Raw genomic sequence first — 27,832 nt, 5'->3', positions numbered from 1 at the left:
TTTACAGTGAGTTCATCATGATGGGAAAAGAATTCTCTTTTAATCTGGACTGAAATATGAGGCGTGTTGGTCTTTGATCCTTGAGATTGATGCATGTGGGGAGCAGGTTAATTCTTCCATGTGGTTATACTGAGGGGTCAGCAGGTCTGGTTCATCTGTTATGAACTCATATTGTGAGCTGGCTTTGTTGTTGTTTTCTTGCTAATGGAGTAGAATACTTATGTAGCTGAGTACTGGAATGGAACTGCATGTCTATCAGGACAAGGAGTTTATAAGGCTAGTCAGTGTAGGACAGCCTTCCCCAAACTAGTGCCTTGAAGATGTTTTGGACTACAACTCCCAACATGCCTCACCATTGGCATCAAGTTAGGGAAGGCTGGAATAGGCTGTCCCCTGCTAATATTGCCTCCAGCTTCATTACAAGGCTGCTGTTTGAGTAAATGTAATTGAATGGTAGTGGGAACCCTCAAATAAGATTGACCCTCCCATACACTGGGGCAGATTCACATTCCACACAGAAAACTTGTTATTTGTGGATGTGTATTTGCTTGTCCATTACGCATCTCTCTGTATACATCTCTGTATACATCTCCCTGTATATTTCATGTGGAGATGGAGATATACAAGGGCTGCATACTGGGAGCAATGGAATGGCCAGTTGTGGGAGCCTCGTGTATGCTATCACTAGGGATGTCAGCCAATTAAAGAATGTTTAGCTCAGCCTACCCCACCCTGGTGCCCTCCAGATGTGTGTGACTGCAACTGTTCAGTGGTCATGATGGCTGGGACTTATGTGAGTTGTAGTCCAATGCATCTGGAGGGAACCAGATTGAGGAAGGCTGGATTAGCTCATGGACCATCTACTGCTAATTGATTTAAATGTAGTTATTATATTATCAAAACTTTGATATTGCTGTCTTCTTTGAAATAAAAAAAACAGTTTGATAAAACAACTGTTACTATGTGTCATCATAAGATCAAGGGACCATCTTTAATACTTTCATTTTTAAACTTTTCCATTACAATTAGACACTCAAATCAAGATTGGCTCAGAAATACATATGTGCCACTAACTTGCACAAACTATTTAAATTAGCCTTTACTAATTAAATTGGCCACTATTGATTTAATCAACTAATGTTTTAATTGATTAGTCCACTGATCTTTAATGCTTCCAGCCCTAGTCTCCTGTGTGTCTTGTAGATGTGCCTGTAATTCTTGAATAGCATTAATAAGTATGATTGTGGACAAAGTGACAGTGGGACAGTGGACGTTTCATGAAAACATGGGGATATTCAGTCTGAACACATAATTCTTGAACAGGACTGGGTGTTTACTGACTTTGCTGCAGGGATCAGCTACTGAAAGCTCTTGGGCCATGTGTGACCCTATTTGGTGTACTAACTGATGGTCCACCCACTGCTGCTTTCAAAAGATGCAAAAGAGGTGCTGAGGAAGTGATATGTATGTATGATACCATGACTTCCATGGAAAACCACTTGCTGATCAGAGCTCTGTTGCTTTTAAATTATTTTGAATTATCCAAATGCTTTATATAAATTGAGATGGAGACCAACGATAGACGTCAATCTTGCAGAATGGAATCTGCACAAAGCAATGGAGTGCCCAAAGGTGTCTGAAATAGCTGTGGAGCACAGCTCATTCACTGCAAACGTTTACCATATTTTGCCCTCAAAAAACTGACTGAGCCTCTTGGTCATTGCTTTCCCCTGACCATAAGAACATAAGAAGAGCCCTGCTGGATCAGACCATGGGTCCATCTAGTCTAGCATTCTGTTCACATAGTGGCTGACCAGCTGTCAACAGAAGCAGGGCATGAGTGCAACAACACCCTTTGGCCCATGTTCCCCAGCAACTGGTGTAGATAGGCTTACTGCCTCTGATGCTGGGAGTAGCATAGAGGCATCAGGACTAATAGCCATTGATAGCCTTTTCCTCCAGGAATCTGTATAATCCCCTTTTAAAAGCCATCCAAATTGGTGGCCATCACTCCATCTTGTGATAGCAAATTCCATAGTTTGACTATGCGCTGTGTGGAGCAGGTAGCCCCTTATGCCTATTTTTCCTTTGATCACTGCTATATGCAACCAAACCAAGTGACTGCATGAGATAAGAACAGTGAAGCCTATATAATTTCTATAGCACTTTCAATGACAATGGACGGCAAGAGAGGGAGGTAAACTGTTTTATCCTGCTAGCTAGAATTCCAGCAAACCTGGGAAACCCAAAGCACAAAGGAACAATTCTGGGAGACCAGGGTTTCCTGCCAGTGGAGGGCTTCCGAGAGAGCTGTGGCCTGGACTTAAGACTCCTCCTTTCCCATTGAAAATAAATTATGAATGGGACAGGCTTGTGGGGTAATGCTGACAAAGGACAATGAATAATGCTTGTGGTCCTTGAAATGCTGGCTTGCAAAGGAGAAAACAGATATATCATAAGGGCACTGGAACTGAAGCACTGAAGCCAAGAAAATTGGTGAGAGCCCTTTGGGGATGTCTGCAGGGCTTGATTTGGGTCAAGCCATCAGCCAAAGAAGAAGAAAAATCAAAAAGTGCAGACTGAAGGTATAAGATGAGGATAATTTTCAATGTAAGAAAAGGAAAGGTTGAATGTTTCCTGCCTTTTCATATCTAGATTTTTGACTCCTTAAGCACCATTTTAAAAATTAGGGAAAGTAACACATGCATCAGCCATTTTGAGTTTAACTGAAGTGACAGTTTGTTGTTTATTCGTTCAGTCGTTTCCGGCTCTTCGTGACTTCATGGACCAGCCCACGCCAGAGCTTTCTGTCGGCTGTCGCCACCCCCAGCTCCCCCAAGGTCAAGTCTATCACCTCCAGAATATCATCCATCCATCTTGCCCTTGGTCGGCCCCTCTTCCTTTTGCCTTCCACTTTCCCTAGCATCAGCCTCTTCTTGGGAGGGTTTGATGCCACAGCCCCACAATTGTCTGTAGCAATGGCGGACAGGCTTTAGGCTTGCAAGATCAGCTTTGTTTTTACTAAAATCCTGAGATATAGCAATTGGAGCCTGTGCAAAGGACAGATACTTAGAATTAAAGAATTCTTAGCCAGGGAATTTGTTTTTGAGTATCAGAATTGAACTGAGCTCACAGCTCCTTCCACACCCAAATCCACTCCTGGAAAACCCATGCTTTTTCATTTCAGAAGTATAATTTAGAATTAAATCTTTGCTGATCTATTGCAAATCACTCAGCTCTACCAGTACATCCAGAACTGAGGTTTGTTTATATTTATTTTATTTATTTATTTATTTATTTCGTTTTTATATCGCCCAATAGCCGAAGCTCTCTGGGCGGTTCACAAAAGGAACGCCCCGTGGTGGCTGTGGATCTGTGCCACGTCAGTTAGATGATGCAAGCGCAGGTTTGCAGCCACTGTGGGCCTTTCCCATGATGCTGCATTATGAAGAAGTTGGGGATGGCTGCCCAGAAACCCCACACTCCCTCCTCAGTGTCGGGATTACCCGATGCCACCCTGGTAGAAGGAAAGCATGCGGTTGAAGAAGGAGGTGGCGCCAACCCAACACTGTGAAGACAGACCCCTATTTTCTCAGAGATACCTAGTTAGGGAATCCACCTAGCACAGTTATATGTGGAGGGGCCATACATGGTGAAGGGTGCAGGTTCAACCCCTAGATCAGGTAGAAGGTATTGGGAAAGACCCTTGCCTAAGACCTAGAGGGGAGACCTTACTAGACTAGATGGACCAATGTTCTGACAGTTTTAAAAGGGGATTAATCAAGTTCATGGAGGATAAGGCTATCAGTGGCTACCGGTCACAACAGCTATATATTGTCTCCAGTATCAGAGGAGGTGTGCTTCTTAATTCCACTTGCTTGGGAACCCAAGCAAGAAGGTACTATTTACACTCCTATTCCATAGACATCTGGTTTCTCATTGTTGGAACAGAATACATTTGGTCTGATACGGGACTACTCTTCTTACGTTATGTTTGGATGATTCACTATGCATATAATCACAGTTTTCTCTATGTGTCCAATTTTGACTACCTTGAAAGGTTGCACATCTTCTCGCATAAAACTTCCCAGAGAGCTTTGGCTATTATGGGCAATACAGAAATGTACTAAATCAATTGAAAATGATTCTGTCTAATAATTTGCCATGAACACAGTGGCGGTGGAATTGGTTATTCCTTAGCCAGTTCGTATAAACCTCCTCATGTTCATTTGTACCTTCAATCGCCTATCTCCTAAATAAATTCTTCTCCGCATTTGCTTCCTTTCCTGCTTTTGGATGCGTCCATCTATTTATGAGTTTGGGTGAGACGGAAAAGCTCTCCCCAAAGGTTTGTTTTGTTTATGTCCTCAATAGGCCTCCATTTTAGGGCAGCTGATTGTCTTGGGGATGGAGCAACAGCAACAGGAAGTGTTTTGTATTAAGTTACAAACAATGGATATTCCCTGCCCCCACCCTTTCGGCCTTCACCTGGAACTGGAAGGAAATGCTTGTAATGAGGAAGGAAGAGAAGGCGTGTCAGAGCTTCCCAGTTGTAAGATTTTATATCCAGAAGGCTGCAAAGAGGGAGGCAGGATAGATGAGGGCACTAGGAATAAATGGATGGGGAGGATTGTGTAATAGACCAATCTAATCTTTTGTCCTTCCTTTCTCAGAACTATATTCCACTAAATTTAGATAAAGAAGATCTCAGCCTCTTCTCATTTAAGGCATTTAGGCTGCAATCTTATACCCACTAACCGGAGAGAAAGCCCCATTGAATTTAATGGGAATAATGTCTGAGTAGACACAGATTTGTAGTTACTCAGCACTTTTTCCTGTGCCGTGTTTAACCATTTAACTAGGGAAGGTTTCCATGCTTGAGAGTTTAACATGACTTTGCGCCACCATATTTCCCTTTGGTCTCGTTTTATTTGTTGGTTTTTGGATCGGATAGGATTTGAGTGTGGAAACAGGAAGCATGGGAATATCCTACTGCTGCACAAACACCGGGTCTGCTTACTAATCTGAAAGAAGATAAGAGAGAAAAGAGGCGCATGTCCTTTGAATTCAGGACAGTGGTGGCAGTTTGCACGCGAGTAAGCCAGAGAAAAGACAAGACTGGACTCCCAAATGTTTAAACCTCAAAAATGTTTAAGCCAAAAGCAAAGGATATTTACGAATTTGGAGCAATTTAGAGCAACTGGAGGGCTAGCCTTTGAAAAACAACAATAAAAAAATCTACTGAAGGGTTGGCCCTTAAAATAAGAGCCACATGGCAACCATAGCAGGAAGGAAAGGGAGCCTAGGATAGCTACTTCACCAGGGATACTGTTCAGTGGATTAAGAGGCTAGGAGATAGTGGCCTTTGCTAGACCTACCTGATAATCCGGTGGTGAGGAGGGGAGAGCCCGCGATGCAACTATCACGGGCTCTCGACGTAGTCTATACCTCAGGCATGACAAGGTCAAGAAAGAACCCCGTTGCGTCCGCCATTTTTTTTGTCTTAAAGAGGCCATGCGCATGAACGCTCATGCGCTCAGGTAAGTGGTTTTTTTAAAAAAAATTAATGGCTTTCCCCGCTCCCCCCACCCTAGCCCTGATGGCTGCAGCGCTCCTGAGGAGCGCTGCACCCCATCTGCCACTTTTCCCGGCTACTTGCGAGTAATTGCGGGAGGAGTGGGGAGGGGGAGAGCGCAGGAGATTTGTCAATCAAACACACAGTTGACTAATAGTCAACTTGTCACTGGCCTTAATCCACACCATGGTTGATTATAATCATGTTGTGTGGGGAGCACCCCCTCGATAATCAACCATGGAGTTGACTATTAATCCACCACTGACAGCCAAAGATGCCTTTTGATGGCTCCCCTTTCCTTTTTGAGGGCTTTGTGGCTTCACAGCTATAGCTGATTACATTGCTATGGCTAATGCTGTTTGTTGAGATACAAACTTCTGGCATCCTTGAGGGAGAATACAAGCTGGCTGGGTTCTTCGAACTTTAAGCCTGTCCCCCAAACAGCAGTCCATTTGGTGATCCCTTTAATACCACTTTCCCCTGGGGTGCGAGTAGTGCCTCTAACCTAAATTTCAATTTCCTAAGCAAAATATATCCTCAAAGAGAAATATTAGACATTACTCATGATGGTCGAAGGGCTGCTTTACACAAGATTATTTCGTATACGGATTTAGCCCCCACGTAAGAAAGCCATGTATACATATTATGGGTTGCATCCAAAAGTGCCCTTCCTCTTATGGAAGAGCTATTCTGTTCCTCATGTTAGACCGTTGTGGGAGAAAGCTAAACTAAACCTCAGTAGGCTAGCCTTCCCCAACCTGTTGTCCTCCAGACGTTTTGGGTCAACTTCTAACAGTCCCAACCACCATGGTCAAAGGTCAGGAATCCTTGGAGTTGTAGTTCAAAACATCTGGAGGACACCAGTTTGGGGCATGTGGCTGGGGAAGATTGCACTAGAGACAGAGCTGGCATCAGTACTCAGTATCATAGAATCATATCCTTGGGTAGCTGCAAGGGCAACAGAACCTTGGCAGGGCCCACTGCTGCTGTCTGCCCTGGTCCCTCACATCCTTAAAAACAACACACAGCTGCACTGCCCTGGCACTTGAAACAGTACCTGGTGGCTAGATCTAGCCATTCTTTAAATTTCCCACAAAGCCACTGACCCAGTGTAGGATCAGGAGGAAATTAAAAGCAAGGCTAGATGCTGCCACCATAACCAGGTAAGCCAGTGACAAATGCAGGTCTCACTATTTTGCCCAGGACCCCACTCAAACCTGGAGCTGTCCCACACTGGAGGCTATTTTCTTTTTGCTCACAGATCTTTGGTTCCAACAGACCGTGTCTATACAGACATGCAAAATAGTGCTGCTGCTTTCAAGTTCTTCTGTTTTTCAGGAATATAATACTTCAGTGTTTATGTAGCTTTTTGAGAGTTCAAACTACTATATGTACATTGTCTCAGTAATCTATCCCTGTATTGCAGACTAGGAGGTACAGGAGCTGAAATGTAGTAGCTTCCCTAAGGCTATCTGTTCAATTCTTGGAAGGGGTTAGATTTGAAATGAGCATTTCATGGTTCATAGCATAGTATCTCTAAGGGGATATACAAACCAGCACCTATGTGGATTTTTCTGCTGCAGGATAAACTCTGTTCTCTGCACTGCTCTCCGCCACTCTGTCTTCATTCTTATAATGATGTGTAACTGGTTCTAGTGTTGATCCAGGCAGACTTTCAGCTTAAAAATAAATAAATCGGGCATTTGGCATATATATTCAGTGCCTTGAGGGATTGGGGGGGGGGGACACGGAATGGCAGATTGCTTTATTTAATTTGAAATGTTACTCAAAGAAGGTAAGAGGGAAAGTGGGAAGAGATCCATTCCCCTGTGCACCCAGAGAGAAAGCTTTTACCCCCTGGTCAATATCTGTTGAGTTCAAAGCTGGGTTCCATGAATTACACAACACAACTTGTGAGTTCCTAACTTCCATTTTTGGTGTCTTACAAGAGACAGTTAATCCTGCATTTGTCATTCCATGTGTTCACATGCAAGTTCACATGTGCATATGAATGAAGATGCATCGCACTATATGCAGCCAAATAGCACTCATGACATTCAATATTGGTTGTGCAGTTGGCCTTGCATATAGTGCTCTAAATTGCAGTTGTCATGAGCTGCTCCAAAATGGCATAACAAAATTACCTTAAAATGTGCAGTTGGGAAATCAATTTTGAATTTTAGCCTTCTTTATAAAGGGGTTGAAACAGGAATAAACCACAAGAGTGTTTAATGTGGTTTTAAGCTAGATTGTGTTACATTATCATACACATTTCAGTTTAGGAAAAGCCTTGGAGATTGATGGGTTGGAAAGACCCACTAATGTTAGTAATGGGTATTTCTCAATGGGATCATATCATTCCATCACTTGGACTTCTATGAGAGGAAATACTGCAATGGAAATGTTTAGAATATAAGGCCTTAGCTAGACCTAAGGTTTATCGTCCCTGCCTGCTCCCGAGATATCCTGTGTGTCATTTACATGAACAGGGATGAACCTTAGGTCTAGCTAAGGCCTCTGTCAGCCTATGCTACTTCCTGTCAAACCATGCCATGGGTGTCAAGGAGCCACTGTATTCTTTCTGGTTCTATCTCATTCAAGGCTAGAGAACCAGTGGCCCTTCAGATGTTGTTGTACTTCAACTCCAATCACCCCCAGCCATCATTACTGTTAGTCAGGGATGATGGGAGTAGTAGTCCAACAACATTTGAAAGGGCCACAGGTTCCCCAGCCTGCTCGAATTGCTTGACACTCAAGATAGTGTAGTTCAAATTACCTAATGAACAAGGGGAACTCCGTTCTGATTTAATTTTTCACAAAGCTGCCCCATAAAATGTTTTTTTGATTGTCCCAATGTAGAAGGGGAGCAAATAGGCCCTGAGTACAAGATAGAACATGATAGCCAATCAAAGAGTCTAAAGTGCAACAGTGAAAAAGGGACATGCCAGAGCCATCTGGGGAGGTGCACCACGTATAGGTATTTCTATGCAAATGCTAGAAGCCTCCGAGCCAAAATGGGAGAATTGGAGTGCTTGGTTTCAAAGGAGACCCTGGACATAGTGGGCATTACAGAAACCTGGTGGAATGGAGAGAATCAGTGGCATACGGTCATCCCTGGATATAAACTCTACAGGAAGGACAGGGAATGGCATACTGGGGGAAGTATTGCTCTGTACATCAAAGAGGCCATTGTGTCAAGTAGACTAGAGCACCTAAATGGGGCAGACTCTTCCACAGAAGTGTTGTGGGTGAAAATACAGGGCCCCAAAACTAATTTAGTGCTAGGAATGTGCTATCGTCCTCCAGACCAAAATGCTCAGGGTGACCTTGACATGGAAAACGAAATAAGGGAGGCCTCAAAAGGAGGAAGTGTTATAATGATGGGTGCATTCAATTATCCTCACACTCACTGGATAAATGCATATTCCAGTCATGACAAAGAGGTTAAATTTCTTCATGTCCTAAACGACTGTGCCCTAGAACAGTTGGTCATGGAACCGACCGGGGGGGGGGGGCAAACCTGGACTTAATCCTAAGTGGTGTTGCCCAGGACCTAATACAAGGTGTAAATGTTGTTGAACCAATAAGTAACAGTGACCACAGTGCTATCAGATTCAATATATACAGCTTCTGCTATAATGATGGTGTCTAAGTCGGCTCTTGTCTGAGAGATTTTATCTGTGAAATGATCATTAAAGGCATCACAGCAAACTACCGAAGGCTCTAAAATTGGGTTCAGGGTGGTTGGGAAGGTGCCTGAGTTAGACCCCTCACCATGCTGAACAGTTCTGCTGGATGCGAATTCGCAGACACAATGCATGCAGAGAAGAAAGCTTTCTTTGCTGCACATATTGCCATGCCATAGGAACGAAGGTGTAACACCAATTTTTAAAAAAGGGATCCAGGATCTCAGGAGGATCTGGGAAATTACAGGCCGGTTAGCTTGACATCCGTTCCAGGTAAATTGGTTGAAAGCATTATTAAAGACAAAAAAAATAAAATAATAGTAAGCATATAGAAGGTCATGTCCTGCTGAAGAAGAATCAACACGGCTTCTGCAAAGGCAGAATTCTAGAATTCTTCTAGAATTCTTTGAGAGTGTCAACTAACATGTAGACATTGGTGATCCAGTGGGCATTGTTTACTTGGACTTCCAAAAGGCTTTTGATAAAGTCCCTCACCAAAGACTCCTGAACAAAATTAGCAGTCATGGAATACTAGGGTCATCCCATGAAGCTGATTGGAGTGAGATTCAGGACAAAATAAAAGGAAGTATTTCTTCATACAGTGCATAGATAAATTATGGAATTCACTACCACAAGATGTAGTGATGGCCACCCATTTGGATGGCTTTAAAAGGTTGGATAAAAATTCCTGGAGGAGAAGGCTATCAATGGCTACCAGCCCTGATGGTTGTGTGCTATCTCCAGTATTCGAGACAGTAAGCCTGTGTGCACCAGTTGCTGGGGAACATGGGTGGGAGGGTGCTGTTACACCATGTCCTGCTTGTTCAGCTCTGACCGATAGCTGGTTGGCCACTGTGTGAACCAGAGTGCTGGACTAAATGAACCCTCGGTCTTATCCAGCATCAGGGCACTTCTTATGTTCTTAAGTCCCCTGGAAGATGCAATATTCAAATTTATTTAAACTTAATTGATCAGTGAAAAGCAGGGTGATAATTGGCTAGAAAGTCTCTGATAATGACCTTAATACCAGGAGATCCCAAAGACTATGAATATATTTAATATGGAGAACGATATGTTGTTGGCAACAATCTTGAATTAGCCAAGAGTAGAAATGGAAGACACCAGTCTAGACCTCTTTTGGCTATATTTATCTTCGGATTTTTCTTTCTTCCTGCATCCTGTTCTAATAACTTAGGAGAAAGACCCCTTTCTTATGCCATCTTATATTGAAGCTGCCAGCTTGTAAAGCAGTCAATGAATAAAATATGTTGTGTTTCGCTGTTGCTGTAGAGTAGACTTGATGCTTTATGGCTGTTATTTGCAGTCGGAATCTTCTCGTTAATTGCTTGAATTGCTGATTGCCTAAGGGGCTAACTTATGTACTTACAGTGGCATGGTTGCCACCAAAAAAGCTTTCATATGCTTTGCCTCCAGTCCGGTGGCTATGAAAATAATAGTGGAATGAGCTTCCCATATCATGCAACCAGATCATGCAGTTTCCATGCCAGTGCCACACCTCTCACCACATGACGCATGCAGGAGACGAAACGTTTATGACCCTCAACCTCACAGAAATGTTTATTGGTGGCAACTGGGCCTAAGAAGAGAGAGGGGAGGTGATGTCCCTAGCCAAACATTTCCTTGTTTACTGAATCTGCCACATAAGGACTGAAAGCTTAATGATGAGGTCAAACATGAAGCCTTTCCCATTCTTTTCTCTCCTGGGTGGCCTCAGCTCAGCAACCGGGTGCCCCATGTCAGATCACAGCCCTCTTTGATTAGTGGTTCTTTTTCCCCTTTAATTTTTGCATATGCATTGAATGAGGCAGACTGAAGGAAGGCAAAACAAAGGAGCTTTCAGAGTCTGCTGATATCCTAGCTACTTGCACCCCAGCTCCAGAGCTGTGCATCAGGACAGCACTGCGTGAGTTCACTGGCTTGCAATTCTTGATCACAACAAACTTGGCTTATCAGTCAAAAGGCCAGCAGACTGGGATATTTTTTGCCTCTTTACCCACTTGATTGCCTACTTTATGACCCCCCTACTAAATGGACTTCCAGATTATTCTTTCCAGCCTGTTGGGACTGTGAACCGGGAGCTGATGGGCAGATCTATCCATAGAAGGTACCTGATAATCAGCTTAATCAAGTCTGAGAAGATCCCAGCTGCCTGGCTCTTTGGGTATCTACAAACTGGGGACCAGAGTCTAAGAATTGGAAATACTTTCCCATCTCTGTGCAGGACGTAATGGGTGGAGCTGTGTCCAAAACATCTGATTCCAATGCCTAGGGATTTTGAAGAGTTTGTTTTGAATAGTGGCAAAGAAGGGACAGGCAGGTGAACTAGATCTTTGGCTCAAATGTCACCTCTATAAATCTTTAGGTGGCCTTAGCCAAACCACTATTTCCCTAAACTTAACAACCACTTTGCCCCATCTGTAATATGATGATGATAATACTGAGTTGATTTAGAATTCATAATTTAGCACCAAGGAAATGAGTTGTGCTTGAGCCTCAGGTATGCACTCCTTCCCTCCACTCCTTTGGCACAGCTGTGAGAAGGCGATTGGAAGCATCCACTTCCTGATTTAAACTAACCACAGTTCATTGCTATGTCTGAACCAGGCCAAACTGCTGTCAGTCAGTATAAAGTATGGCTTACTAAAACAAGCCAAAATCAAATTGTGGTTTCTGATCTTGGCTTGTTAGTTTAAACTAACAGCAGTTCCTGGTTTTGACATAGTGATAAACAGTGGTTGGTTTAAAACATGAAGTGGACACTTTTTACTCTTCTTCTCGTGACTGCACCGGAAGAGTGCTTGCACCTGATGTTTGAACAGGCCCATTCTTGTGACCCTAAATTACAGTTTAGCATTGTGTCCAAACTGGGCCACATCGCTGTTATAGGGGTTATTTTGGTGAAGTCAGTCATAACATCGTTACCATAGTGTGGCCAATTCAGAAATGACCTCACTCTGCTCATTCTAACATAATTCTTCCTCTCTAGAGTCAACTTCCGGGGGGGCGGGGGGGGGGGAAGGTTCTGCAAGTATGCAGAAGATATGAGGTGTGTGTGCCACTGATTTTATTTAATATAGTTTAATTTACACACTTCCTTTCCACCAAGGGAATGGTGCTCAAGGGGGCTGACAAAAATGTAATAAAAGAAACACATTAAAATAGGGTGACCATATGAAAAGGAGGACAGGGCTCTTGTATCATTAACAGTTGTATTGAAAGGGGAATTTCAACAGGTGTCATTTGTATGCATGCAGCACCCTGGTGAAATTCCCTCTTATTGCAACAGTTAAAGATGCAGGACCTCTATACTAGAGTGACCAGATACAAAAGAGAGCAGGGCTCCTGCAGCTGTAACAGTTGTGATGAAGAGGGAACTGTTAAAGATACAGGAGCCCTGTCTTCCTTTTTATATGGTCACCCTACATTAAAAGCACAATTAAATGATTGACTGACTGGCACCTATGATGTCAACATAAAACCTTCCCCCAAACCCTGGAGCAGCTTTGAAATTTTGAGTGTTTTTTTTTTATTAATAAGAGAGAAATGAATGGATAACTGTACATGCACAACTTTAAAAATGAAATGAAAGGGTCAGGCAACCTGCTTGAAACATGAGATGAGGGGGAAGAGGCAAGGCCAAGGGCTGAGTCATTCTTCAGTTTGTTGGTATGTACAACTGTTATTTCTGTTGCAAAAGAGGGGAGGAAGCTGAGGGGCCCTCACTGCTGAGGGACCCCCTGCCCTCTCTTGTTATATTCTTTCTGACTTACCCCTGGAATAAGATATCTGAAGTGCTTTGAACATTCTAAAGCACAATATAAATGCTAAGTATTACTGAAATTAAGAGAGAGAGAGAGAGAGAGAGAGAGTGTGTGTCCAGGCCAGCCTATGTAAGCATTTAGTTGGGAGATCTATCACTGATTTTTACATATGTATGGAATACACAACCTTTCTAATGTAATAAATAATATAATAATAGACCTTAGAAAGCTGCTTCTTGTTCTTTTTTTAAAAAGTAGTTTATATGTGTATGTGTAGGTCACCCCACTGTACAACTTATAGGATGATTCTGGACTGTGATTGTGTAGATCCGTGTGGCCCCTAGTCTCCTGCATGGATAGACTGCTTGGCAATAGACATAGATTGGAACATGCAATGGCCATGCACCTTAGGTGCACAGAAAGCTTTTCCTATTAGCTCTGCCTTCTGGACTGCCAGATTCTATTAGGTTCCACCTATTCCTCCCCCTGCCTCACTTCTCATGCCAATATTCTTGAAGTCAAAAGTAGGCAACTCCTAGGTGTAACCCTCCCTGAAGGTCCCCAGATCCCTTTGTTGCTGGGGTCTACTTTCTTTATGTCCACCTAAGCTGAAGAGCTCATATTTAGCTTGGCCCTGGTGAGGGAGGAGGAAACAGAAGGCTTATGGAGATAAAAGCGCATCAGTGGAGGCGGCAGGAAAAGGCTTACGATGGTTGCATCCTGAACATGCTGTGAACTGGGGTTAAAAACCTGTTCCCAGCAACAGGAGACCAGGAATCTTTGGATACAAATTGAGAGGAGTGGGATGAGACAGAAGGAGTTGAGGCTACCTGGATGTATATTTAGCTCTCCAATGAGTAAAATATTTTTGTGTAATAATCCCAAACACCAACAAGGTTTGCTCAGTAATGCGATGGGATGGTGTTCTTACAAACTTTGGGGGGTTGCCTCCTTCCGCATGAATGTGAACACCTGCATTGTCCTGGGAAAAAGCAGGTACACCTATTTCATAGCGGTTGCTGATCCCCTAAATGTTCTCTAGGTTCTCTTTTAGCTCCAAAAGTAATCCAATCTCTGGGAGACAGAATGGGGCTCCATTATGAAGAGGCCTATGTTGTCAGGCCTCTCTTTGAGAAGGCATCGTGCCACATGGTTTAATAGATCAGCAGGGTGTCGGCTCACTTGCCTCTCACAAGGCAGATATTCAGAAAGGGACTGTAGTTCTTTTGTTCTCATGGGGTTCGAGTAGGAATGTGCCGTGTGTGTCTGAACAGCCCTCCTTACTCGGCATCCCCACCAGTCAGCACTTTGGAATTCCCTCTGCGGTCAGTGCTGCTGAGAGCCCTGCTCCCTGTGGCAACCTTTCTCCTTATAAAAACGTGGAGCTTGCTGGGAGACCTACCTTCGTCAGGTTGTGACTCAGAGCAAAGATTATCTGGCTAATGTTTGTTATTACTGATGTGGGATCCCTGTTGGCCAGCCATGAAGTGAGGAGATTAAGGAGCAATTCTCTATGTCTCTGTCTTGGCACATGGCAGCCAGGGTCTTGAGTCAACCAACAGCCAGCAGTAAATGTTATGCATTTACGTGGCCATGTGAATGTAGGTTCCACATGCAGGAGTTCTGTGTTTGCATTCTTCTGTGTCTGTCTTCTTAAAGTCCTAGCCGTGGGGGGTGGGGCTGGAGAGACACACACGCACAGAGAGAACAGTGCATCCTGCATCTGGCAAGCATGACTGGAATTCAACTAAAGGGTTTTAAGAAGGGCCAGTGTGTTGTGGTGGTTAGAGTGTTGCACTGAAACTCGGGAGACGTCCGCTCTAGTCCCCACTCAGCCATGAAGTTCACTGGGTGAATTTGGGCCAGTCACAGACTCTCATCCCAGCCTCCCTCACACGGTTGTTGTGAAGGAAAATGGAGAGGAGGGGGGGGGACCAGGGTAGCTTACAAGAGGGGGTAAAAGTGGGATATAAATGTAATAATAAAAATAAATAAATAAAAATGGGCCCTGAGTGGAGGCACTTCTAACTCCACTTTTCATATTGCCATATGTGTGTCCGTAGGTTTAAAAACAAAGGGTTTGTTACCCTTCCATTCTTTTATTTTGTCTGATCAGGTTGGGAAACTTCTCCACTACTGCTGCTGCCGCCGCCACCATCCTTAGGGTGTTCATAAGTGCAGCATTTAACTTTGGTTTTTGGACATGCAGAGTATCCCTGTTGAGATGACAATCACACACTGACAGAATATATGAAGGGAGGAAGGGGCTATATGTTTCACCCCCACCCCCTGACCTTCATGTATTCAGCCAAAAGCCTGAGGGGAGTCTGTGCACACACCGCTATCTAGATGTTGGCTTTGCATGCATGAAGGCAAGGTCAGGAGAAGCATACCTGCCCCCAATCCCCATTCGTTCATCTGATAGTGTGAACAGGATTTATGTATGCTTGGAATTCTTTTAGTTGCTGTATCTTGAATAAGCACACAGTCTAGCTAGAGCTTTATGGTTGGATCCAGACTTAGTAATACTTAGAGTAGCCCCACTGAAATCAATGGGGGACATCAGTCATGACTGACTTCAGTCCATTAATTTCAACAGGTCTACAGTAAGTATAACAGTTCTATGGCTTACCTGGACAGATTCCACAGTGGATCAGTTTTTTTCCTAGTCACACAGTTTCCAGTTTTTCACTTCGAGGGGAGGGGGCAATTGAAAAGTGCAATTAGTGCAAGTGTGCATTAGCGCTAATACGAATTAGTGCAATTGGAACAAAATTCTGGTTAAATAATCTAGTTGTATCAATGACTGGATGATGGAATGAAAGACACCTGACAATCTGTGGAACACAGATGGAACAGATTTAACAAAGTCTGTACATCCCTAGAACCCAAGCCCTCCTACTAGAAGTAAGAGCTGATTCAGGGATTACTTGCTTTCCCCATGGTGCTGCCTTTGTTTTGCTACCCACCCTCCTGTGTGAAGAGGGGTCAATTGGATGGTTTGGGCAAGGGTGTTCTAGGCCAACTGCTATCTCTGGCTTATGTCCACAGTGGCCTGGTTCAGACAACACGCTAAACCATGCTGCTTAACCACAGAATTCATGGTTTAGCATGTTGTCTGAACCAGGCCAATGAATCCTTGACTGACTGTTCAGAGATGCTTCACATTTCCATATTACTAATTCTGAAATTATTAATACTAATTTCTCCCCCCACCCGCTATAGCCCAAGAGACCTATATTGCCCCATGTGACATTCAATTGGCCCTTTGAGGCAATTAGGACTGCAGCACATCCCCTTTATCACAAGTACATGTTATGGATTGTGGATCCTAGATTGCTAAACCTTGGGGTTGTATACTCAGAGTGGAAATATCCTCAGAATAGGCTCAGAGAAGGAGCTTTAGAGTACTGGGACTGATCTGAATCCATAGGGAGAAATATAATCACCCTGGACTTTGTCTGCTTTGAGGCTGGCAGAGCGAAAGGCACCCAAGTGAATGATCTTGCCTAACTGTTTAATGCAGGGCTGTCTAAGCAATCTAAGCAATTCCTGACTGTCCGGAATTGAAATCAGGCATTTTCTTTCGGTGCAAGGAAAGGAAGATGAACTTGATAGATGAATGCAGGGATGAAGAATTAGTTATGAAAAGAAAGTGTAACATGTAGCGCTGTAGACTGTGAGGATGTCTTCAGCCATACACCTGTTTCCATTCTTAGCCTAGTTAAACCACTTCTAAACTCCGTTAAGCTCAACCGGAGAGTTAAGCATGCATTTGACTCTCCCCTAATTCACTGGGACTTAAAATGCTTCGTTTTGACTGAATAATGCCGTTAACTGCATCACAGCCCTTGTCTTAACGTCCAGTTCATAAAATGCATATAGCAATCCCATATGAAGGTTTGCACATCCTTCTGTTTCACAAGAAATACAGGTGTTTTCTCAGCTAACGCTTTGTCTGCATGCACACCTTTGGTGTGAAATAGTGTGCAATGCTTGAATCTTAAAGCAGTCTTCCCATCTGTCTTAAGAATCCTGAACATCTCGCTGCTCAATGCCTTGCTCAGTAAGAACAAAAGACAGCAACATCAGGAAGACCTATTGCAAAAAATGACATAATAAAATTGGCATCGAATTGCTGCCAATTTCACATTAGGAAAAATAGAATGAGAGCACAGAAGATCAGGACAGGACATGATGTTAGATCAATGTTCTTTTGCTTGGTGTGCAATGGAGATTACAGTTTCCTGTTAAAAATGGAGGTGGTTCTGCTAACATTGATATTGGGCCGGAATGTGCACGCTGGAAGTGTGTCATGTATTAGAATAAGTTGCATGAAAACTGGCTAGTGTTGAATGCTTTAAGTCTCCTGTACTAAGATAATGTAATGGGTGTCTCAGAATCCTGCATCCCTGGCAATTTGAGCCTCCTGCCCATACTCCTGTATGCTTTCCTCTTTGAGTTCATTAAATTCGCCAGGTGCTTTTCTTCAGTTAGTTTGCTACCATCTATTTACCTCATCTATGCAAAATTTGATATAATGAGCATCTGGACTGTGCTGCTGTTTAAATTATCTCAAAGAAATAGATGAGTATCTTGCTGCCAAGCTATATTCAGAAGTGGATGATCTATAATGCATCAAGAGTTGATTAGGCAAAGAGCCAGCTGCTTACTAGATTGCATTGAAGTGGATAATATATCTAATACGACCCATCTGAATAGTGATGCGACTAAAGCCACTAAGAACAGAGCACTGTTGGGGAGAGAGGCTGTGCTCTGGAGCGCAGTAGCTCCTTCCTAAGGCTGGTAAAGAAATATAGTAGAGCATAACATCAGCTGAAGAGGCCAAAGGGCTGTAGGGGAAAAGACACATGCCAGAGACATCTGGGGAGGGACACCATGCATAGGGGGTTTCTACGCTAAGGCATAGAAAATCCAAACCAAGGGCTTTGCTAGACCTGCCGGCTTACGCCGGCAGGGAGGCGGGGCCGAGGTGCGCTACCGTTAGCGCGCTTCCCCCACGCTTCCAGACGCCGGAGCCGCAGGGAGGACGCAAGCCCTGCGGCGTCCGCCATTTTTTTGTTTGTTTAAAGGTGGCCCGAAGACTTCGTGAAGGTATGGGGTGTTTTTGTAAAAACTGGGGGGGGGGGGGAAGGATGGGAGGGTGGGTGGGAAGGGGGGGCGGGTGACAGAGGGAGCGCTCCTTGCCGCCGCCGCCACCGCTCGCATTGCCCGGGCAAGCGCCGCTCGCCTGCTTGCGAGCGGCGGCGGCAGCGAGCGGCGCTCCCTCTGTCACCCGCCCCCCTTGCGTCCCATCCTTCGCCCTCCCCTCTTTCCCCCCCGCCCCCAGGCCGATGGGCACAGCGCTCATACGAGCGCTGTGCCAGGCCGGTCCGCAGCTTTTCGCGGCTCCTCGCAAGTAAGCGAGGAGCCGCAAAAAGCCGCGGAAGTCGCTAGACGTTCCATAAGCGCGCCATAAGCGCATTCGCTTATGGCGTGTTGAAGGAGGCCTCAGCGCGGCCTGCCTCCGGATTCCCCTGTGCGTCATCTGGACGCACAGCAGGGAAACCGGGTGAGAAGGCGCGCTAAGGCCTCCTCTAGTAAGGCCCCAAGTTTCAGGGGTTAGGATGGGAGAGCTTGGTTTTAAAGGAGAACACAGGTATAGTGGGCATAACAGAAATCTGGTGCAATGGAGAGAACCAGTGGGATGTGGTCATCCCTGAATACAAACTCTATAGGAAAGGCAGAGTTGCTCTGTATATTAAGGAGGGCAGAAAGTCACACAAATTAGAAATCTCAAAAGGGGAAGCCCCTCCACAGAACCATTGTGGGTGATAATACCAGGCCCAAAAGTAACGTCATTCAGGCAACATGCTATCACCCACCTGGCCAAAATACTCAGGGTGACCTTGAGATGAGGAATGAAATCAGGGAGGCATCAATAAGAGGACGTGTTATAGCAATGGGTGCCTTCAGTTGCCCTCACATAGACTGGATAACAGAGATAAACGTTCTAGATACTTTGAACTACTGTGCCCTAGAATAGCTGGTCATGAAACCAACCATAGGATAGGTGACTTGGACTTAATCTTAAGTGGTGCCCAGGACTTCATGGAAGATGTGAATGTTGTTGAATCAGCTGTGACCACAATTCTATCAGATTTCATTTATATGTAAGTGGAAAATGGCCAAGGAAGTCCAGCACTTGTCCAGAATGCTTGTGGGTTATTCAAAACTCAGCTAGAATGTATACTTCAGGTCAGGAAAGTTACCATCAAGCCCAAGAGGTCAATGGTATGGTTAACAAATAATATTAAAGACGCTATTAGAAAAAAGCCTCCTTCAAAAAATGGAAGACTTGCCCAAATAAGGGAAACAAAAAGGAACACAAACTTGTACAAAAGAAATCTAAGGGATAAGGGATGCAAAACAGAGTGGGTTATCGGGTCGTCTGAAAGCTGCTTGTTTTCCTTGAGGTTGCTCATGAACAATGCAGAGTGGCTTGTTAACCACCCTGAACAACCCAGCAACAAGCCATGGGTTCTCAACATGGCTTGTTTAAGAAAAATAAAGTACACTGCTTGGTTAACTAGTCACCCTGTCCCTCACCAAAGACTCCTGAGCCAACGTAGAAGTCATGGGATAAGAGAAGAGGCCCTCTTAAGGATTAGGAACTGGCTAAAGAACAAAAGACAGAAAGTAGGAATAAATCAACAGTTCTCACACTGGAGGAAGGTAAACAATGGGATCTGCCAAGGATGTGTAATGGGACTAGGGATGTCAGAGAAATCCTCAATGGAATCAAATAAGTTCAGATGTCTATGAATACAAACCACGAATTACATAGCAGACTGGCTGTTCTGGAGTCACACACATTTCATGGAGTTGTGGACTGTTTTGTTTTTTGTTTTTCTTTACTTTCTGGAATTTTATGCAAATTTAGTCATAGAAAAATACATTTTAAAAAAAGTTGCCCCCAAATTGCTGTCCCTCCATAAGCTAAATCATAAAAATGTGCATGGGAGGTTGCACATTTGGGGGGGGGGGGGTTGTGCAAATGCAAATTTGCACAAATTTGGGAAATTTGGAAAAAAAATACCAATTTTGTCAGTGAGTGGACAATGGAACAAAAGGCACCTGACAATCCATGAAACACAGACAGAACAGATTTTACAAAGTCTGTAGATCCCTAATTGGGACGCCTGTTTTTTAACTTGTCGAAAAATTATCGAGTTGGTGATACAAATTCATGGAGGATAAGGTTACCAATCGTTATCAGTTGTGATGGCTATCTATTACCTCCAATATCTGTGGTAGTATTCCTCTATGGGCCTGTTCAGACAACATGCTAAAGAACAAAATAGGTTTAAGGAAACTGATTAGAAACAATGTGCAAAATTCAAGTGGAGCTATATCTGTTGAAATAAAATCATGTGTCCATAGAAAATATATATTTAATCATAAAACAAATATATACACTTAAACTTGGAACAAATGGTCCACAAACATACAACAAGCAATCATATCAAACGTGTTTTGACCCACAAGGTCTTTATCAGTGTGTGTGTGGTGGGGGTGGGGGTGGGGGAATTTATACAGATTTTAAAAACTTTTTTTATGCCCCAAATACATGAATTTTCAATAGGACCAAAAATTGGCTCCTATAAATCTTCAAAGATATATCAGAAAAGATGGGGGACTTGATGTCTGTCTCCAAGAAACTTGACTCCCAAGTTGTAGCTGAAACATAAATAACATCTTTTGTTCGTGCAGGCTTGTAAAAATGTTTAGCTCAAAGTGCTTAACCGTCGTGGCTTAGCAGGTCGTCTGAACAGGTCTATATGTCAGTTGCTGGGAAACACGAATGGGAGGGTGCTGTTGTACTCATGTCCTACTTGTAGGCTCCATAGGCATCTGGCTGCAGAGTGACTATAAGACTGGGCTATGAATCAGGAAGTCTTTGGTTCAAATATCATTTCTCTGGCTGAAATACCACTCCTATTATGAACTCACTGCATGGCCTCAGGCAAGCAACACGCTCTCAGCCTCCTTCCCCATCTGCAATGGAGAAAGAAAAAATTATGATCATAACCACAATCCTGAATTACTTTACAGTGTTGTTGTAAGAACTACAAGTACATCATGCATGTGAAGCACTTCGAATGCTTGAAAATCCTATTCAAATGTCAGATATTTCTGTTACTACCTGTCTTCTGCTTGCATTCCCTGCAAGAGCAGGGCTGGATCTACACTATTGCTTTAAAGCGCTTTATAACACTTTTATAGCGCTTTAAAGCAGTTTAAGCGCTTTATAACTGTTATAAAGCACTTTAAAGCAGTAGTGTAGATCCGGCCCTGGAGCCTAGAGGAGTTGTATATAGGAATCTGCCATCATAAGGAGAACCCTTAAATAGGGCTTGTGTAACTCTGCAATCACACTGAGCAAGTGTGGAATTCAATATTGATTGTAGAATCCAACATCCTGAGAATCTCTGCTTTATTTATTTATTTATTTATTTATTTATTTATTTTCTGGCCCTTAGAACTGGAAAGATAGGTTTGAAGACATGTGAGGAATGCCTGAAACAATCTCAGATGCCTAGAGGATGGCAGAAGAAGATTTTCACTGATCAGTAGAGGCAGAATAAAGTATCTAAAATTATGCAGATATGTTTCGTTGGCATATTTTATGTGAGTCACTGAACTTGGCTTTTCTTTTGAAGTAGGCTTTAAAGATAGTGACCTGATTCGCACAACACAACAAGCCAGAGTATAGGTTTAATATGGGTTGGGTGTGGTTTGTCATTGAACTGTGGGTTGTTGCTGAATTGTTGGTTGTTACTTTGTGTGAACCCAGACACACTAATAAACCACAGTTTATTAGCCATAATCAACCCACACTTCAGAAACCAACAACATACCATGGGTTCTCTTTGTGGGTTGTTCATGGTTAACAAACCATTGTTTGTTAATGCAGCTGGGTTCACACATCACAAAAAACCACTGTTCAACAACAACCCACACTCAATCCATACTCCGGCTTGTCATATCGCGTGAACTCAGCCAGTGGCTGCCATTGGTACTAGCTTGCAAGGCAATCCTCATTTTCTCTTTTTCGAACCTGTGCTCCTCAGCAACCCTTTGAATCAAAAGGAAAAAGGGGAGGTAAGCTAAAGAGCCTGACTTTAGAGTGCAAAGGTATTTCTAAACCATGACAGGACAGTCAAGATTTAAGCAGCACTGAGGGTGAGGTGGCCTCTTAAATAACACCTTTCTGTGCAGCTGGTTGTCATGTAAAAACAAGCCAGGCTAGGATGCCTGTTCATGAAATTAATTGTAGCCTCTTTTCTCCTTTTATTACTTGCATGAAACTGCTTCCCTTCCTTACCTGCCACCGCAAAACCTTTGGAAAAGTTGTCATTTAATTTTGGGTAACTATATTTGCCTGTACTCACGGGATCTGCAAAAGAGCAAATGAACCTTGCTGAGTGCATATGAAGTGATTTCTGTCTTTCCCAAGTGAGCTGTTCAAAGACTTCCCTCCATGTTGAGCCACGGAAACATCTTTGGAAGAGCCTTTTAAAAGGAACATAATAATTAAAGGATGCAAGTTGTCAGAACAGTGATGTGGGTGGGACAGGAAAATATGCCAGTGCATGCAACTGGCAGTATGACAGCATTATTCTTGGGAGATCCCTTCCTGCTTCTCCAGTTCAGAAGTTCTGATAAAATAGATGCTGGCTTTGAGTATGGAGCATGCAAATGTAGTACTCAAGGATAGTTGGTTTGTATGAAGCTTCCAAAATCAATGCTCTCAGGTTATGTTCCTTTAAGAAGACTGTCCTTCTTAGAGATGTTTTATCACTTTATGTGTTGGAGTGGCATTTCTATGGAAACAGAGAGAGAGGCATATCTTCACATGCACTGAGGTGATAACCTCCTAATTCATCAGAATAAAGCAGTTTGCCTGCTTCACCAGATGGCAGGCACTCAAGTAGCTATTAAAGCAAGTGCTTCCCCCCTTAAAGAATCCTCCATCAGTATTGCAACTATTGTGTGTGTGTGCTCTAGCATCTTTTCACCTCTTCCTCAATCTCTCTCTCTCTCTCTCTGTGTGTGTGTGTGTGTGTGTGTGTGAGAGAGAGAGAGAGAGAGAGAGAGAGAGAGAGAATGAATGAATGAATGAATGAGAGAGACATCAAAAGCATTATGACAGTGTGATCATCGGACATAGATCAGAGTGTTGAGCTGCATAAATATACTGGTCTTGAGGCCTTCTGATCTGATTGATTTCATTGTTCATATCTTCAACTGCTGGCATTCATAAGTTGTGTATCATTTTGAAACCATCTAAGGTCTTGTTCACTAGCTTGCTGTATATCCCACAGGGATGGTCAAGGCTTTTGTTCAGTTTGCGTTTCAACGTGAACCAACCTTATCCACATTTCCTTGACAGATGTGCAGATAGAAATGCAGTTATTCTTCAGATTGCTCAAAAACATACCAAATTGCATATTAAAATGTTATTTTAGGATAAAATGCATGTAGAAATTCATGGACAGAAGATATGTTTAGAAATGAGCATTTTGTTAGAAAATGCTACAAAAATATGTAGTTAAATAAGAATTTCTGTGGGTTTTTGTGTTTTTTTAAATGGCTGATTCATGCAAAAATGGGACAGGTGTGGAACTGACATGGACTGGGAATAGGCTGATGCATCTATCCCTGATATTTCAGATATAAGATTAGGAGATAGACGATCCTTTCCCAGAGATGGTGCCAATACTTTTAAGTGCACTGATTGAAGCTGCAGTGGCTGCCCCAGCCGGCTATATTCATCCAGGAGTCCTGGCTGTTGCACAGTTTCCTCCCTAGCTGCTTTTTTGGCAAAATCATAAGATGGTCAGCTGCAGCAGGTGGAAGAAGATGCCGGGCAAGAGAACTAGCAGGAGAAAGGGAGTGGGAAGTGCTCCAGTGGCTGCAACCTCTGTCAGTGCATTTAAAGGCAGAGGAAGCAACTTTCTGTGGGTGAGAATCAGGCAATTCTAACCTGTCTTTCTCCCCATTCCTCTTGGCACACTTGATTTTCCCCATCTTTTATGTTCTACACAGAGGGTATGTCTAGACAGGGCGATATCCTGGGGGTGGGGTGGGGGGAGTGGGAAGGTGTTGTTGTTGTTTTTTAAAAAAACCACTCACTTTTTCATAGGAGAGCTCCTGCACTCTTTTTCGATTAAAAAAAAACAAAAAACAAAATGGTGGGCGTGACACCCTCTTCCTCCCGGGACATCATGCGCCGTGTGTAGACTGAGGGGGAGGATCTCGCGATCATCATATCACGAGATCATCCCCCTTATGTAGCCATGCCCAGAGTTTATGGGCCAGCATCAAGGATAGGCATGGCCAGGCACCTGCTGAAGGCTGACACCTGAGCAGGGACCCACTGACAAGAGCCCATAGACTTGCTCCTCTTCTTCACCATTGCAACCTGCTTGTTCATCTCTCTCTCACTGGCCCAGGAAGCAGTGGTGGTGAAAAGGAAGAGGAGCAGCATATGCCACTGCCTACTTGCTCACTGGCTCTCTGCCCGCCAAGCAAACAACGATGAGACCGAGGATGAGGAGCAATAGAGCTGGTGACAATGGTGGTGAGAAGGTAGACTCACTGAGGGACGGGAGCCAATTGATGGTATCTTCTCCCAGGACCCTCACAGACCAGGAGCCAGTACTGATGGGAGTGGCTGGATTCTTAACTCTGTACTCTCCTTTTCTGCCCACAGTGTTGGATCAGCTCCTTCCTGAGCTTAATGTACTGCTCAAGCTGTTGGACCATGAATATTTGAGTTCCACCACTATGGAGAAGAAAACAGCGGTCTCAAATATCTTACAGAAGTTGCAGCCTCCTGCAGGTCAGGAAGCCTCTCTGCCACTTCTCACCCCTGCCCATGATCATGATGATGATGATGATGATGATTTTCTTTCTCTGCGCTTTCTTGCTTGCATAATTCCTAAGCCTGAGGCAATTTCAACATACAAAAAAGCATTCTGTATCCCCACCAGCTGTGTTGTGACATGTTTCTGGCTCTTGACATGCTGGCACAGGCTTCAGTCTGTGCAGTGCTCCTCTCTTTAGGCACGAGGGAATGGCATGGGTGGGCCACAACCATTTCTGGGCTGGTTGCCTCCAGTATGGCAGGTTGTGTGGCTAGCAGGACCTCTTGCACTTTTTAAAATGATCCTTTCATCAGGATCCAAATGGCTTCGAAGAGGCAAAAAGTAGTTGAAAAAGAATGGGTAGAAGACTTCATCTCTGCAGGGAAGACGATTTTAGGGACTTCAAACTCCCCAACTGCTACTGAACAGCAACTGCAGCAAATATAGAACAAGCGTGGCCTGTGTGTTTTCCCTCATGAGGGAAATAGCTTTGGAGCAGTGGCTATTCTAAATTGGGGAAACTTAAGAGGGAGGATTAAATATTCCTCTCCGTGATCCAAATTGCTTCTCCCATTCCCCCAACTTTTATATAAAAGAAAACTGAGGGAGATCCTATTCACTGATCTCTCACTTCCCATCTAATTTGGTCTATCAAGTGAGCTTAGAATGTGTTGTCAGGCCCTGCACTTGCACAGGTGGAACCGCAGTCATTCTGCCACCTTTGCATAAACAAGTGGAAGGAGGGAGAGAGACTGTGCTACCCACACTAAGCTAAACAATTCTTCTTTTTCCACATTCTGTCCTTGTTTTATATTCTCTGCAACCGCTTTTCTGTAGCAGTTTCCCTATCACGTCTGGTGCGTCCCCTCACCACATTTGAGAATACTGGACACATACTTGGCCCTTTATCGGTGGAGGTATACAACTCCCTCTGGTGGAGCGTTCCATACAAAAGGAGTCCTCCAGCTGACCTTGAGGAGCAGAGATAAACAAGTATTAAACAATAGCTGGCAAGAGCTGACTGTACCGCAATTTGATTTATTTGAGCCTTATGGATACGCATGAACTTTCTTGATATTTATTATAGCTCCCTGTGCATGGCAGGTGAAACCCGCAGGCTTTTGAAGATGGAAACTTCTCAACATTGAGTTTTTAGTACGCCATATTTTCTAAGGTGGCTGTCGCACATTTACCACTAGGGAAACTCCTTAATAAATTCTGTAACAGCAGCCCCAGGACATTTTATCTGTTTAATGCCAGATAGGGGGCTTCCAGATGAGGCTTTTACCATGGCATCATCCTATTTCGTTCACAGAATTTTACAGGGGATCCAGACAATGTCTTCTTCATCTCATAAGCTTCCTGTCTTTTCTCACAACTTCTTCCACCTTTTCCCTTTTTGTGCAAAAAAAAAAAAGATGGAATTGTTGCAAAATGCCTTCTCCTTAGTAGCGCTAGGAGCCCTGCATCTGAAAGCACCTCATGCCTATATGCATGTGTATATGTCGGAAGAGCAGATGGCTTGCTATTGATTTCCCAAGCTGTGTGAATACTGATAGTTGGCCATGCTGTAGCTGGACAGGAATTGCTCTATTTTTCCTGTGGAAATGTGTGTTCCCAGTAGCCTTCCTGTTGGCTGATTTCTGCTGAGAGAGAGGATTTCCATGGGAAGAGCAAATGGCTTGTATTCTCTCATTGCGAAGCCTCTCAGTTATCCCCTTGCAATACCCAGCATACTTCTGTGTTACTCTGCATCAATTGAAATTACTCTGTGATTTGATGGTGGTGGTTCATCCTTGTTTTGCAGTTCTTGGGCAACAGTTCTTTCCTCTCTTCCTTGCTGGATCTTTATGGGTGGGTGAGGCATGGTCCTCCTTTCCTCTTCTGTGCATGAAATCAATATGTAGCTGCTACCAGATTGAGTTTAGCTTTCTGGCTGAAGTTCTGAGAGCAGCAGCTGATTTACTTCCAGGGAGCCTGGAAAGAATGCATTTTGCATTCAGTACCTGTGAACCTTTACCGCTCTCCTGCCAAGCTATGAGGTGGACCTACAGGAAGTGTAAGATCTGAAGGCTACTTTCAGGTGATCCAACCTCTGTTCTGGTGAATTTGACACGGACACATGATTGCATCTTCTGCTTCCTGTGAGTCAGGCCCCACCGCTTGCTGACAAAGTGATTGCCTTGACAGATGTGGAAATCAAGGCTCTTACGAGGGTGGAAAACCTGTATTTCTGCACCCTGCCTGAATGGAGTATTCTTTAGAACACTTCCCAGAATTCTCTGCAACAAGTTGGGGCTGCATGCCAGGCCATGCTGATGCAGAAAGGATTCCCTGATGCAGGAAAGTTTGGAAGCCCACCAATTTAGTGCATTGTTGGATATGCTCTAAATATGCTCTAATATCTTTTCTGCCTTGCAGGGAAGGATGTGAACTATATGTATATGAATACAGCAACCCTACATAATGGCACTAGCTTTGTGGAGTCGCTCTTTGAGGGCTTTGGTAGGTACCTTGAATGTTTCAACCCTAACACCACTTGCCCAGAGATTCCTTTTCCCCTTGCACTTATTTGCCCCTCATCTCTCAGGCTTTCACTGGTTACAAGCTCAAGCCGTGCACAAGAAATCTATGGTACTCGGCACTGCCCTATTCTTTGCATGATTCCATACGTTAAAAGATGTTCCCCTTCCGTCTGCCCTCCTAATAGTCCTCCCAGAGCAAATCTGTAAAGTGGAAACCTTAACAAAACAGTGAGCTAAGCTTTTCTCACACCCCTGGTATTTTGCAATAGGATGTTTGGAATATGCCAATTAAGAAGACGCCTGTGCAAATAAAATGTAAAATACGAATAAG

General features: G+C 43.8%; 1 protein-coding gene across 1 annotated transcript in view; it reads left to right on the top strand.

The window, feature by feature from the left end:
- Positions 1–27,832, top strand: part of AFAP1L1 (actin filament associated protein 1 like 1) — an 85,288-nt gene that overhangs the window by 27,768 nt on the left and 29,688 nt on the right. The window contains exons 2-3 of the mRNA XM_063120588.1: positions 24,823–24,951; positions 27,398–27,481. Coding sequence (XP_062976658.1) covers positions 24,823–24,951; positions 27,398–27,481 — 213 coding nt within the window. The remainder of the gene's footprint in view (positions 1–24,822; positions 24,952–27,397; positions 27,482–27,832) is intronic.

Source organism: Elgaria multicarinata, chromosome 3 (genome assembly GCF_023053635.1).
Source record: "Elgaria multicarinata webbii isolate HBS135686 ecotype San Diego chromosome 3, rElgMul1.1.pri, whole genome shotgun sequence".
Taxonomy (NCBI): domain Eukaryota; kingdom Metazoa; phylum Chordata; class Lepidosauria; order Squamata; family Anguidae; genus Elgaria; species Elgaria multicarinata.
Note: the sequence above shows the minus strand (reverse complement) of the source record. Positions and strands in the feature narration are given on the sequence as shown.